At 41.5% G+C, this 14,978-nt stretch overlaps 1 protein-coding gene across 4 annotated transcripts in view; it reads right to left on the bottom strand.

Moving 5' to 3' along the window:
- Window positions 1–14,978, bottom strand: part of MOCOS (molybdenum cofactor sulfurase) — a 52,130-nt gene that overhangs the window by 18,323 nt on the left and 18,829 nt on the right. Inside the window, exons 7-10 of one of the 4 annotated variants that reach the window (XM_039238976.1) lie at window positions 13,264–13,380; window positions 11,577–12,035; window positions 4,771–4,933; window positions 219–297 (exon numbers count right to left, since the gene is read on the bottom strand). In XM_039238976.1, the coding sequence (XP_039094907.1) occupies window positions 219–297; window positions 4,771–4,933; window positions 11,577–12,035; window positions 13,264–13,380 (818 nt within the window). The remainder of the gene's footprint in view (window positions 1–218; window positions 298–4,770; window positions 4,934–11,576; window positions 12,036–13,263; window positions 13,381–14,978) is intronic. The other 3 variants (XM_039238977.1, XM_039238978.1, XM_039238979.1) reach the window with 3 other exon arrangements.

Genomic DNA, 14,978 nt, shown 5'->3' on the forward strand with positions numbered 1-14,978 from the left:
ACAGCAGGTATCCCTAAATGGCTAGGAAACAAGCTTGGCAGGTTTGAAGAACAGCAGGGGTCAGTGGGGTCAGTGTGGAGTTCACAAGGGGAAAGAGGCAGCAGACTGGCTGGGAGGGGCTGGTGCACCTGAGGACCAATCAACAGGGCACTGCTCTCTTCCTTCTCTGTGTCACTCTGCAGATGGACCTGAGATCTTTACCTGCGGCAGAGTCTCACCTGTCTGCACAGACCTTGCTTTGGCAAATCTGAGTCCGTTCACCATTTTCCTCAAGAGGCACCTCTATCGGCTCCATCTCTAATGAACAAAGGTTAGAGACAGATTTATCATCACACAAAAAGAACAATATAAGTGAAAGTACATTATCATGAAGTATACGAAAATTGTAATGACCTTGGAAATTGATTGCATCAAATAATTAGCCAGGTCTTGGAAATCTCTTTATAACACAGAGATTCTCTTTAGCATGGTCATTACCAATAATAGTAGGTACCCCAAACAGCCTTCTTATGGAAGACCCTGCACGTAGGCAGTTACATCCATGGTAGCTGAAACACTATAAATCCCTTAGAAGATTTCTCTATGTCTGGATGACTCCACATCCTAAAGTCATTGTTCTCTAAGCTCTCTCACATCCTGTAGAAATAGGCAGGCATGAAGGCTCATTCTGTAAAGCTATCAGCATGAAGTGGTAATTCTCAACAGCCCCTGGGAGTTAGCATCAAATTCGACTCCTATACCAATCATTGTTATCATGACGGATAGATAGACAGAAATAAAACTGTTACTATGTTAGTGGGGTTGGAAAGCTTTTTTAAAAAATTAGTTACAAGTATCATATGTATGAAGACTATAGAGCATATGCATGTAACAGTTTAAAGAATAATGGTTAACACATACCCATTACCCAGCTAAAGTGGTATCCATTCTTTAATAAAATCAGAGTGAAGTACGTGGATGAAATGAGAGGAAACTGGTCCAATGCCATTAAGGAGTGAAAGGCCTTTGGTAAAGGCTGAAACTGCCAGGCCCTCTGTCACTCTGCACCCCTTGTCCTCCATGAGTCAGTAAGAGTATAGGGAGAGGCATGGAGCCAAGACACCTGAGCGGAATGTGTGGCAGTCCCTACTCTGTGGACACTGAAAGAAGGAGCTCCTCCTGTGTGACCCACCTGTGCCCTCCAGCCCTCTCAGTATGGCTGCCAGTCGCACTGCTCACAGTGGCCCAACCTGTCCCTCGGGCAAGCACATGTCATGCACACCTGCGTCCCTGCCCATCCTGGTCCTTCTTCATCACACAGAGCACAACACAGAACAGCCAACTGGCACATCACGAGCTTCAGCTCAGGCCTGCCCCTCACAACAGGGCTTTCACCACGACAAAGGCAGAGATGCAATGATCTGAGTACCTAGTATTCTACAGGGAACTGTGTCCCCTGCTTGTCTGTACCCTACACATGCACAGCCAGTTCCACACTCCTGGCCTTGTGTGGGGAAAACCAGAAGAAGAGCTAATCCAGATTGCTCATAAAGTTCAGAGAAGGAGTGCACTGTGCTCAGTAAGTATAGATGCTGCCCTGTCCAAAGAGCGTGGATGGAAGGATATAGTGCCAGGTATGCACCCACAGGGGAGAGCAGTACGGCGAGCTCGGAACATTGGTTATGCGGAAGTAACTGCAGCAGGGGCCACAGCATGTAGACAAGTGCACACCCAAGTGGCAGGCCTGTGCTCAGCCTCTTTCTATCCTTACCCAAGGCTCTAAATAAATCACACAAGGTCTTTGGCCTTCAGCTGCCTTCTGAAGGTCATTGCAGACCTCTGGTTAAGGCAACAGAGTCTGGGAGCCATCCATGAAGTGAACTCAAGGGCCCCTAACAAAGTTCATAGGAAGTGAGTTCCTTATGTACGTATGTGCTCAGCTCAGAGATACAGAGAAATAAAACAGCCTGACATCTGGATGCCTAAAATCTTTGGGAGTGACAAATCACACACATGAAACCATTCTAATGTCTTGTTTTACTATTTATTATCTAGTTTGGCCTGCCATGCATTGCCAAAGGATGCCGTTACACCACCCACGATGCAGGGGTCCCCTGCAAGTGAGCAGAGTACCTGAAACATGTTGGGAGTGGGGACCATACCACCTCAAAACGTGCTGCTGATTTGGAGTGGAAGGTATTGGGCATTTGCTTTCTTTCTCTCTCCCATTGTTTACATGTTGGGATAAACTCTACTTAGTCATAATATGTATTTTTATGCTACAGAGAATAGAAAGAAAGCAATCTACTCAATTATTTTTGTATGTTAATATCCTGGGTACCTAAACTTAAATAAGAAAACCACAGTAAGAGAAGATGATGTATCAATATCACTAAGAAATAGGAACAAAAATACTAAACAAAATATTAGCAAACCAAATCCATTAGTGTATCCTAAAATCATTGTCAACTAGTGTTTTCGCCCACAAGAGTCCAAGGGTAATTTACTACTAGACAATCTACTAATGTAAATTATCACACTAATAGGCTATAGGAAAAAAAATATGATGACCAACAGGTACAGAAAAAGTGTTCAATAAGATTGACTACTAGTCATCACTTGGCTAAATAAGAAAAGAACTACATTAGCCCGGCAAAGCAAATCTATCAAAAATCTACAGCAAGTATCATTCTTATTTTTGAGACATTCTATTTAAATCAGTAATAAAGAAGGATATCTTCCGTCACTGCTCTGCCATTATATGAGAAGGCCTAGCCAATGCAATAAAGAAAAAGAAGATAAATAAAATTAGAAAGAAATATATGATATTATCATTATTAGAAGATGATATGCCTATTTATACAAAATATGTGAGAAAATCTTCAGGCCAACTAATAAAACAAACAAGAATTCATAAAAAGTCCTGGGTAAAACATTAATATACAAAACGCAATAGTGTTTCTATATGCGTTAATAACCAATTAAAATATTTAATAGAAAAAAACAGTATTAAAAATATTCTAATAAACTATTACATAGCAAAAAAAAGTATAAATGTGTCTGGGAAATATTATTAAATTTTGGAGTAATTAAAGAAAGAAGTCTTAAATGGAGAGACACACTTTGTAAATAAAAGACTTGATATTAAATGATGTAAGTTGTTTTGAAATTAATATGTGATATTACAATAAAAATATGATTACAGATATATGACTGCAAAATATGTGATTTTTACAATCAAAATCCCAACAGGACACACCAATAAAAATACACAGATTGTCAAAGTAGATGAAAAAGCATGAGCCAATTCTATGCTAGATACAGGAAACTCAATAGTGATATAGGCAGATTAAAAGCAAAGAGCCATCAAGAAGGTATAAAGACAACCTGCAGAATGGGAGGAAATATTTGAAAATCATAGATCTGAAAAGGGACTTCTTTACAGAATATATAAAGGACTCTTATAACTCAATAACTCAAAAATAAACAGGCAAAGAATCTGAATAGGTATTTTTCTGAAGAAGATATATAAATGACCCATAAACACATGAAAAGATAATCATTAAGGAAATGCAAATCAAAGCCACAAACATACCACTACACACCACTCTGATGGTTATTAATAAACAAAAACAACAGAAAACAATAAGTGCTGGGGACATGGAAAAATTAGAACCATCATACATTGCTGGTGGGCAATGTAAAATGGTGATGTAGCAACTTTGGAAATGCTGAACATAGATTTCCCACATGATCCAGCAATTCTACCCCAAGGGACAGACCCAATAGAATTGAAAACATATGTCCACACAAAAACTTATACACAAATGTTCAGAGAAGCATGACTTCAAATAGCCAAAAAGTGGAAACAATCTAAATATCCACCAACTAATAAATGGATTTTTTAATGGTATATCCATACAATGGAATATTATTCAACAATATAGATGACCCTCAAAAACATGATGCTAACTCATGTGAGGACTTGAAGATACAAAACAGATGAACATGAGGGAAGGGAAGCAAAAATAATATAAAAACAAGGAGAGGGACAAAAACATAAGAGACTCAAATATGGGGAACAAACAGAGTTGCTGGAGAGGTTGTGGGAGGGGGTGCTACCTGGGTAAGGGGCATTAAGGAATCTACTGAAATCATTGTTGCACTATATGTTAATTAACTTGAATGTAAATTTTAAAAAATAAATTAAATAGAATAATAACTAAAAATAAAAGATGATGCTAAGTGAAAGAACCCAGTCATATACTGCACAATTCCTTTTATATGAAATATCCAGAAGAGGCTATTGTAAATGCACCAAAAAACTCCCAAACTGTACACTTTCCACTAGCCACATTTCATGTCCTCAATAGCCACATATTGAGCTATAGTAACTAATGGCTATCAATTTGGACTAGATAGATACTGGACATTTCCATCATCAAATAAAATTCCATTGCACAGAGCCGATCTATACTTTTTAGATAGTTCATAACAAAACATCAACAAGGAAGAATGAAAGTTTGAGTACATATCATGACAGGTGATGGAAGTAAAGAGAATGTAAGTAAAAAGACATATAATTTCAAATTTTATTCTTTGATTGATTCATTAGATCTTTGCCTCTCTCCAGAAATTTCTCAAAACACGAGATGTCTTACAGACATCATTTCACTTCCTTCAGGATTATTTTAATATTTGGCAGAGGAAAACCTATTATTTTGCTTTCATATGAGGATAAAAACTACTCTTGTTATTTTTAATTTGTGAAAATGAACTCAGTTTTCACACCTTTGGCTTTGATGACCATGATCTTTTGCTGCAGGTCAATGAAGGGCTGGATCAGGCAGAGCCGGGGCTCCTGCTTCTGACTCAGGCAAACACCATTGCGATTCACAACCATCCAGCTGCGGTCATACAGCAGCCCTTGATTTCCTATAGGCCACTTGGTCACCTAAACAAAAAGGTAAGTGTTTTTTAGGGCAGGGCTCCTCAAAATGGTCTTCACACTATTGTACAGTGGCTGCACAAGTACGGATGATCTTCATGAATTCAGTACATACTCTTGGAGGAGGAAATGAAGGAAAAAAAGAAAGTAAAGCATAGAAGACACTACAAAAGAGACGGTGAGAGACCTAGATACCTTCAATTCACCCTCCAGATCCACATCCTACTCTTCTCCTCTTCGACCTGTCTTTTACATGGGTAATGTGTGCACATGGAGCAATTTTCAAAGAGAACAAAAATGTGCACGGAAAGTAAGTCTCCGCCCCACCCAGTACCCCAGCTCCCCTCCCCATAAGCCTCCATCACTCCTGCTCTCTATATACGCTTCCACATGGTAAATGCCTGTACAGGCATACCCTGATCCTGCAGACATATTCCTTGCACAAATTGTGGCTACACCGGAATGGTCACTGAGTTGGTCCACTTGAAGTGTATAAGTTTTCCTGAATTCTTCATATTTCTACAAAATTAAAATATAAACTATACCCACTGACCATATAGATCTTGCAATCTAATACCATGCTCCAATATAAAAGAACTGGGATTCCTTGGAGAAATGATTGATTCTAGGACTGGATCAGGAGCATCTGGCGGTGGTAGAAAAGTAAGGAAGTACTCAAAAAAGAGAATGATAGGAGTATGGCAAAGGGATGCAGGAGTCAACTGAAAGCATGACTCTGGCCAAGACTGCTCAAAACAATTTGAGCAAAAAAAAATTTTTTTAATGTATTCGATTATAGCCCAACGTATAAAATAAATATGCATGAGTCAATACCAAATAAATAAATGCTTGAATAAATAATAAATACACAAATATGTAAATAAGAAAAGTTAAATCTCCTATACAGAAGAACCTCAAAGAATTGATGTAGATGCTTCCCACTCAAGAAGCATAACTCCCCACTCCTTACATGTGGGCTATCCTTCTTGACTGGCTTCCAAAGAGTTCAGTGTGGAAAAGGGGTGGAGGAGAAACTTTACAGTGAACAAACTTGGCAAACATCATCTCAACCTGGATGATCAGGGTTCACATCAATAGCAATAAATCATGTTGGTAGTATATACTAATAATATGTTTTGCTATATGATATGATACAGATATACATGATATGATGAGAGTAACACGTTACCTCTGTGGTCTTCCTCCCCCCAAAAAGCTCATAACCCCTGTCTAATCATGATAAAGACATCAGACAAACCCAAATTGAGGGACATGCTAAAAAATATGACCAGTACTCCTCAAAATTGTCAAGGTCATCAAGAACAAGGAAAGTCTGAGAAATTGGTATAGCCTATATAAGTGTACGGAGACATGACCGCTAAATATACTATGACATCCTGGATGAAATCCTGTAACAGAAAAAGGCCATTAGGAAAAAAATCACGACATTTCAATGAAGTATGACCAGGTCTTCACAGGAGTTTTGTCCACAGCTTACTTGCTAGCAGCGCCCATGTGACAGCACATGCGCAGTAGCCTCATCCGTGAGGGCGCTTCTGGAGCCAGCTCTCCACCGAAGAGAAGCACAGGCAAGGTGGAAAAAAACGCTTTTGAAATACTTAAGAGATAATAATTCTTGAACCAATTGTGAAACAATTTCATGCAATTGTTTTCCTTTGAGCACTAGATTCAGCTTCTCGAAAGAACCTGAAGAACTTCAATTGTGGGTAATGAAGAAAGGGAAGCATTTTTTAACGAAGGAGCATTTTGGGGGGTGGGTCTTCCAGTGAAGGACATCAGGGAAGACGGAGGCACCACAGAAAGTGAAGGAGAGGAGCTGCACGGCACAGGGGGAGGGCACAGAACTCAAGGAGGAAGAATGTCAAGTAAACTTCACCTCAAGCAGGGTGAGCCCTGTACTCAGGAAACGGAAATGTCATGTTAATGATGTTAATGAGGGGTGGGAGTACCCTGGGGACTGACAGACCTGGGTTTAAATCCCACCTCAACCACTATCACTTTTTTTTTAATTTTTTTAATGTTTTTATTTCTAGGAGAGAGAGAGAGAGAGACAGCGGGAGCAGGGGAGGGTCAGAGAGACAGGGAGTCACAGACTGAAACAGGCTCCAGGCTCTGAGCTGGCAGTCAGCACAGAGCCCGACGCGGGGCTCGAACCCACGAACCGCGAGATCATGACCTAAGTGAAAGTCGGACGCATAACCGACTAAGCCACCCAGGCGCCCCTAACCACTATTACTTTTGAACAACTTCCTAAACTTCCTGAGTCTTGGCTTTGTCATAGGTAAGATGAACATTATTCTCATTTCTCATAGTATTGGCTAAAAACTAAAATGAAATATAAAATGTAAAGCAACTAAAATATATCAGATAATTGATAGATGTACATCACTTTACCTCTCCCATCAATTTTTTTGTGTATCAAATACTCTCCCCATTGACTGTAGCTGCCTCTGTTAGTAGAACACTCCAGCTCAGCAATATTATGGTCTATATAAGCCTTTATGGGTAAGCCCAGAACCACCATAAATCATTATTTCTATAGGAAAACATGTTTTGAATTACAAATAGCTTTTTAGAAGACAATGTATTACTGGACACAATTCTCCATGGTCTCTCATTTCTGCTGTATGTCTGCTATAACAAGCAGAAGCACTAACTGCCCTTTTGTTCCAAACTATCTTTTTGGAGATGTTTATATAACCTCTGGGGAGAACAGGTTTGCTCACAGTCCAGTATTACAATGTCTTCCTCCAAAGCAGCAGCCAGGCAGTTTGCTCACATCCCATTATGAAAGAGTCAGTTTCCCTGAGTGAGGGATATGCACAGCATCCACCTGGGTCCCTCTATTACCGCCTGTTACGACTTGGGGAGCACAGAGAAGCAACACAAACATGAAGCTCATGCTGCCTGCTGCTCTGTGAGTAATAAAACCCTTTATCTCTGAACCGGGAGTCTCATGTCTTTTGTCAGCATTGAGGACACTGTGGCAGGCTGGCTTGTTAGCTTACAAAGAGGGAAAAGTCAGACTCTTCACAGTTCTTCACAACTATTTGTTCAAATAGGTCTATATTTTCTATCCTTTAACTTGTGACCTTAAAATTTAATGTGTTGGCTTCTCCCTTCCTCCTTTCTTCTTCCTCTTCATCTGAGTCAAGCTTTCAGCCAATGTGCATGTACTAAAGTGGGGGGGTACCCCACTAAGGTGGGGTTTGGTTACATACGGTGGAGTTGAGCAAATAAACATCTGTTGAAGATATGGAAGCAAAGTTTCTCACAGGGGTTTCAAGTATGGAAAGGGGGATAAATAGAATAAACTATGTGGTGTTGGAGTAAAAGTGGAGGTGTTAGTGGGAAATCAGGAGCATGGCTAACTAACACAGATGACTGATAGATGATAGATAGATAGATAGATAGATAGATAGATAGATAGATAGATAGATATAGATGTGTGTGTACAAACAAGTATGCAGAGTATCCCAAAAGTCTTAACACCTACATATGTGTGGTGGACAGAATAATGGTGCCCCAAACATGTCCATATCCTAATCCCTGGAATTAGGCAAAAAGGACTTGGAGGTGTGATTAAAGCTGAAGACCCTGAAATGGGGAGATCTTCCTGGATTTTCCTGGTGGGCTCAATCTCATCAGATGAGTCCTGTTAAAAGTTTATGATAATTTGTCACAGCAGCAAATATTTCTAAGCTCTGTACACTGAGAGGGCTTGGGAACAATAACATCACAGAAGCAAGAATCAGTCCTAACAACCAAATATATGTTTCTCAGCATCATTCATTCTCTAATATAAGAAGTGAAGTGCCTTGATGAAATGGTCAACTCCATTTCTCAGGCAGGGGAAATACAGAGTGAGTCTAGAACATATTATTGCACCAGAAAGTACGGGAATGCTCAAAGAATGATGGAGACATATCAAAAGGACACAGGAGCTGATTTGAAGGAGCTCCCAGTGGCCAACTCTGTGGCAATTTAAGCATCACAATAAACATTGATGGGCACCTGGGTGGCTTAGTCATCCAACATTTGATTTCAGCTCAGGTCATATCTCAGGGGACACAACTGAGTCCCATGTTTGGCTCTGTGCTGAATGTGGAGCCTGCTTGGGATTCTCTCTCTGCCTCTCCCCTGCTCATGTGCCTGTGCTCTCTCTCTCTCTCTCTCTCTCTCTCTCTCTCTCTCTCAAAATAAATAAATAAACATTTTTAAAAGTTTTTTAAATGTTTACATATTTTTGAGAGAGAGACAGAGAGAGACAGACTTTGAGCATTGGAGAGGCAGAGAGATAGGGAGATACAGAATCCAAAGCAGGCTCCAGGCTCTAAGCTGTCAGCACAGAGCCCAACGTAGGGCTCGAACTCACAGACTGCGAGATCATGACCTGAGCTGAGGTTGGACACTTAGCAGACTGTGCTGCCCAGGTGCCCCAATATTTGAAAAAATAAATTAAAATATAAGTACTGACTATAATGGGTTGTAATATTCTGAGCAAAATAAGAATACATGAGTCCATGCAGATACAAAAAGAAAGAGAGAGAGAAGAGTTAATGATGAAATAAACATGGAAGAAAGATAGCTCTATCCTATAATAGGATACCTACTGATAAATCTAGAAGGAGTGATAGAAGTTCTTAAATTACCATTTTGCAGCCATCATACCAATCACTAACTTAGGCACTGATGTAGGCTGCCCACCAACAGATGCTAAATCTAGTGAATAAAAGTTGACAAGGAAGAGGTATTTACATGTTCTCAAACTATCCTTCCACAAATATTGATTAATTATTCATTAATGAACTTAATGGTAGAGAAACCTGGCAGACCCCATCTTAAGCAAGTGATAAAAGTTAATGTCACCAGCACTGGAACAAATTAACAGTGTGTGTCTCCTTCTGGGATGCACCGAGAAAGCATAGTATCACTCTTACAGAATTTCTGCCAAAAATACAGAAATTGCAAGGAAATCTCAGTTAATACCATCACATTGATGGTTAGGAGGACTTGGGAGGTGACCAGGTCATAAGGGTGGGGCTGTCATAAATGTGATTAAAGGTCTTATAAAAGAGGCCCCAGAGAGCTCCCCCACCCCTCTGCCATGTGAGGACACAGTGAGAAGACTCTATAAACCAGAAGTGAGCCCTCACTGGACATCGAAACTGCCAGCACCATGATCGTAGATTTTCAGTCTCCAGAATCATGAGAAATAAATATTTGTTTATAAGCCATACAGTTGAATGGACTAAAACATCCATCCACCAGAACTCTATCTGGTACATCCCATTTCTTGCCTTCTTGGCCTGTATCACCAGCGTGATTCTATTCATAGGTGGTGTTTGGTCTTCTGTCTGTTTCCCTTCTGAGATGTTGCACTGTCTGAGGGAAGGAACAATTTCCATTTTGCTCATCAAAATGGTGCTGGCCCAAGGCCTAGAAGGTAGTGGGTGCTTGGTAAGCAGTTTTTGAATGAGCAGATGGATAGAAGATCTTTAGCAAACCTTGTTGAGTATCAGTGTCCTTATCTGTAAAATGGGCACTAATGCCTGCCCAGAGTATTTCTGCTATGTGGCTATCCTATGAAACATGACCTATCTGTGAAAATAAGAGTCCCAACACACAGGGGAAACATGGACTCCTCACCCTCCTCCATTAGAGAGTGAAGATGAGGTTGCTTGTTTATGGTCTCAGCTTAGAGGACAGGCTCCCATGGGACCACCCTGAATGGCAGGCAACAAACAGCCATGACCATGAGATATACGACCAGGAACTAGCAAGCCTGTTACCCCAGAGCCTTGGGAATCTGGGACCTTTGCCTGGGACTTGGTACATACACAGATTATAGAAAGATAGCCTCAGTTTGGCCACAGAGGGACGTCAGGACTGGCTGGTCAGCCAAGGAGGACACTCTAGTCTCGTAGCTCAGCTAACCACCAGGCCAGCACATTTCAAGACATATGTAGCTCATATCCGCAGGGGGGGTTGAGCAGAACAAGTCACATGAAAGCATTGACCCAAGGAGTCAGCAGACCTGGGCTCAAATCTTTACTCTATCATTGATTACTGGGCAAAGTACCTAACCTCAATAGCCCTCATGCTCCATAGCTATAAAATGGGGATGATATTATCACTCCCACATATTGTTGTTTTATTTTTAAAATTTTTTAATGTTTTATTTATTTGTTTTCAGAGAGAGAGAGAGAGAGAGAGAAAGAGAGCATGAACAGAGGAGGGACAGAGAGAGACACACACATACAGAATCCAAGAAAGGCTCCAGGCTCTGAGCCATCAGCACAGAGCCCAATGCGGGGCTCGAACCCAGGAACCGTGAGATCATGACCTGAGCCAAAGTCCGATGCTCCACCGACTGAGCCACTCAGGCACCCCACATATTGTTGTTTAAAAATTGGAACCTAGGTAAAATACTTCAGCAGGGAACCAGCACACACACACTCAGTGAAACCTATGTCCATAATTATTAAGAGTAACTAGGTATCCATCACTCAGAAACAGGGGCCTCTCAGGAGTCTGTCTAAGCAGAGCCATATTCAATAGTCAGCCCCAACCAAGAGAGGCAGGAGGACAGCTCATCATGTCTCTGTGCTGTCATTAAAACCCTTACCTCAAATGCAGCACAGGATTTAATTGGGTAGAGGTAAAGGTTGGTGATGACGTGTGGCCCAAGGCCCCCATCCAGGACTCCTGCTGCTTTCTCTGAAGGGGTCTGCTGGGTTCTGCTGGCCGTCAGCAGAGGTGGGTGCAAGCCCACTGCAGCCACATTGGGAGGCAAGTCGTTGGAAAGCCCAGCGTCTGTGGGAGCATCTTCCTGAGGTGAGGAACTACATCTGTCCACGGTGGCAGGCACAGCGTCCTGAGCCTCACTCTCTGGCGGGGCTCCAGCCTCCCCAGGGATAGTCTGAGGAAGAGGCTGGCCATCACACTGGTGCAGCTGCATTGCCATGATGAACCTGAGAAAGGCCTGGGCATCCTCAAGTGTAGACATATATCCAAAAGAAATCCTCACAGATCCTGTAGGATGCCCATCTATGAGGTCCACATCATCTCCACAGACATGACCGGCCTAGAATACAAGGGAAATAAGCCATTTGGAGTGACTCATTCCTCATGGATAAGTCGGAAATAGTTTTGTAGAAGAAAATTCACCCAGGAACACAAAATCGCAACACTAATACATGCTGTTTGCCAGAGGCAAGGACTCCCTTTCTGGAGTCTCACTTTGCTCAAGTATAAATTGGGGCCAATACCAATCTCAACGGATCATTAAAAAGTTTAAAAGAAATACTTCAGAGCCGCACACAATGCCAACCCACAGACCCCTCCAAAGACAGACCAAAGTTTCAGAAGCACTACGGGTCAGCTTCTTGTCTACCCAGGGCTGTGGCAGGAGAAACGCCTTTTGGCTGCTCCCTTGAGCCTCCCTCAGAACCAAAGGGAGGGCTGGGTCCCTGACAGCTGCCGTTTGACAAGAAGGCAAGACAGACGTGCTCCCTCTGGGAGTGACCAGACAAGGCCTACCCAAAGCCAAAGTCAGGCTGGGTGCTCCTGCTGGGAGGTGGAGAGAGAAAGACAAGAAGTCCCCAAGCCTCTCCAAGCTGGGCTGCCCGGTGTTGGTCGCTTCTCTGGCCACCCACCTCTCCCAGTGCTGAACCCAGGTCGGTCCCAAAGAGCTGGGGCCACAACGCTCCGCAGGATCAAATACTACATCTGGAACTGCATTTGTTTGTATTCTGGGACTTCCTCTCTCTTTTGAAATAAAATCCAGTTCATGGTTGGTTGGGATCTAGTATATACAATATTTAGTGACACCCAACAGAAACTCAAGTTAGAAACTATTCTTATTAAATGGTTCAAAATAGTAGCTGTACCCTGAAGTGAAAACCCTCAGCCCAGGGGAGAAGGAGGGACGAGAGGATTCTGGGAGATGCAGAATGGCCCCTGGAAGAGTTTCTCTCCTCACCCAGCAATGAACTAACTCTAGTGTGGAGATATTCTGGTAGGACTGAACTAGTTAAGGGCCCTCTGCACACAGAAGCACATGCTTGCCCCCTACTAACACCCATCCTCTGCCTTAAAATTTTGCCCTCAAAGTAAAAGATGAATGCTACAACGATGCTGTTTTCTTTTTTTGTTGACCCCTTTTTCCTTTGCTCATCCCCAGGGTGGGCTCGGAGAAATGAGTCCAGTGCACAGAACCGGCCCTCACCCCAGACGTAAGACCAGCCTCCAGGGTGGCTGGAGATGCCACCATTGGGTCTTGCTGACCAATAGTAATGACCAGCATTACCAACCTGAAGATGCTTCTTGACCATCTCGTCGCTTATCCCCAGGTGCCTCTGGCAGGCCCCAGTGTTACAGAAGCAGCCGGTTCGCACGTGAATGTTGTGAAGACTGGCCATTTTATCCACCTGCAGGGTCAACATAACATGAGACCAGTGTTAAGGATGTCCAGTTTTATTCTGATCATCTGAAAGAGAGTTTCAGATCAATATTTGGACCTCTTTTTCCTAACAATAAAATGAAAATATGTGCTTGGAATTTTGCTCTCAAGTGCCATGTTCTATCATGGGTTTACTAAAATGTCACTGATAATTACAGTTTATCCAAATGGATTATAACGTATGCCTGAGAAAACCGAAAATACCAAATTCAGGCCAAACTCCCACGTTAGGAGCTTATGTTTCAACAAATAGTGCTATTAAAAATGGACAGAAGATTTGAATAGACATCTTTCCAAAGAGGACATACAAAGGGCCAAGCAGTACGTGAAAAGATGTTGAATATCACTAGTCATCGGGGAAATGTAAGGCAAAGCAACAATGAGATATTATGGCACACCTATTACAAAGAAAACAGAAATAACAAGTGTTGGAAACAATGTAGAGAAAAGAAACCCTCATGTTCTGTTGGTGAGAATGTAAGTTGCCACAGCCTCTCTGGAAAACAGCATAAAGGCTCCTCAAAAAATTGAAAAAAGAGCTACCCTGTGATCTCGCAATCCCCCTTCTGAATATCTACCTGAAGAAAATGAAAATACTATCTTGAAAAGATATGTACACCCCATGTTCATTGCAGCATTATTTACAATACCTAAGACATGGAAACAACTTAGGTATCCATCAAAGGATGAAAGAATAAAGAAAATTTGGGGGGGGGTGTATACACAATGGAATATTTTTCAGTCATAAAAAAAGAAAACAAGGAAATCTATCATTTGTGACAATATGGATGGACCTCGAGGACATGCTGTGGGGAAGATGGGCTAAATGGGTGACGGGCATTAAGGAAGGTATTTGTTGTGATGAGCACCAGGTATTATATGTAAGTGATGAATCACTAAATTCTACTTCGGAAACCATTATTATAATATATGTTAAGTAACTTGGCTTTAAATTTTTAAAAAATCAGATAACACTAAAAATGTCAAATACAAATACTATATATCACTTATAGGTGGAACAAAAGAAAAAATCAGACTCATAGATATGGATTACAGATTGATGGCTGTCAGAGGTTGGAGGCGGAGTGAGCAAAGTGGGTAAAGGTGGCCAAAAGATACAAACTCCTAGTCATAAGATAAATAAGTTCTAGGGATATAATGTACAGCATAGTGATGATAGTGGATGATACTGTGTTATATGTGTTTGAAAGTTGCTAAGAGAGTAAATCTTAAAAGTTGTCATCACAAGAAAAAAATCTGTAACTATGTATGGTGATAGATGTTAACTAGACTTGCTGTAGTAATCATTTTACATTATATACACATATCAAATAATTATGTTGTACACCTAAAAGTAATACAATATTCTATGTCAATTTTATCTCGATTTTGTTTTAATTTGATGGAGGGAGTGCATGTGCACATGCAAGCAGGGGAGGGGCAGAGGGAGAAAGACAGAGAGAATCCCAGGCAGGCTCCCTGCTCAGCACAGACTCCAATGTGAGGCTCGATCCCATGACGCTGGGATCATGACCTGAGCCAAAGTCAAGAGTCAGACGCTCAACT

The sequence above is a fragment of the Hyaena hyaena genome, unplaced genomic scaffold (genome assembly GCF_003009895.1).
Source record: "Hyaena hyaena isolate Hyena2069 unplaced genomic scaffold, ASM300989v1 scaffold_150, whole genome shotgun sequence".
Taxonomy (NCBI): domain Eukaryota; kingdom Metazoa; phylum Chordata; class Mammalia; order Carnivora; family Hyaenidae; genus Hyaena; species Hyaena hyaena.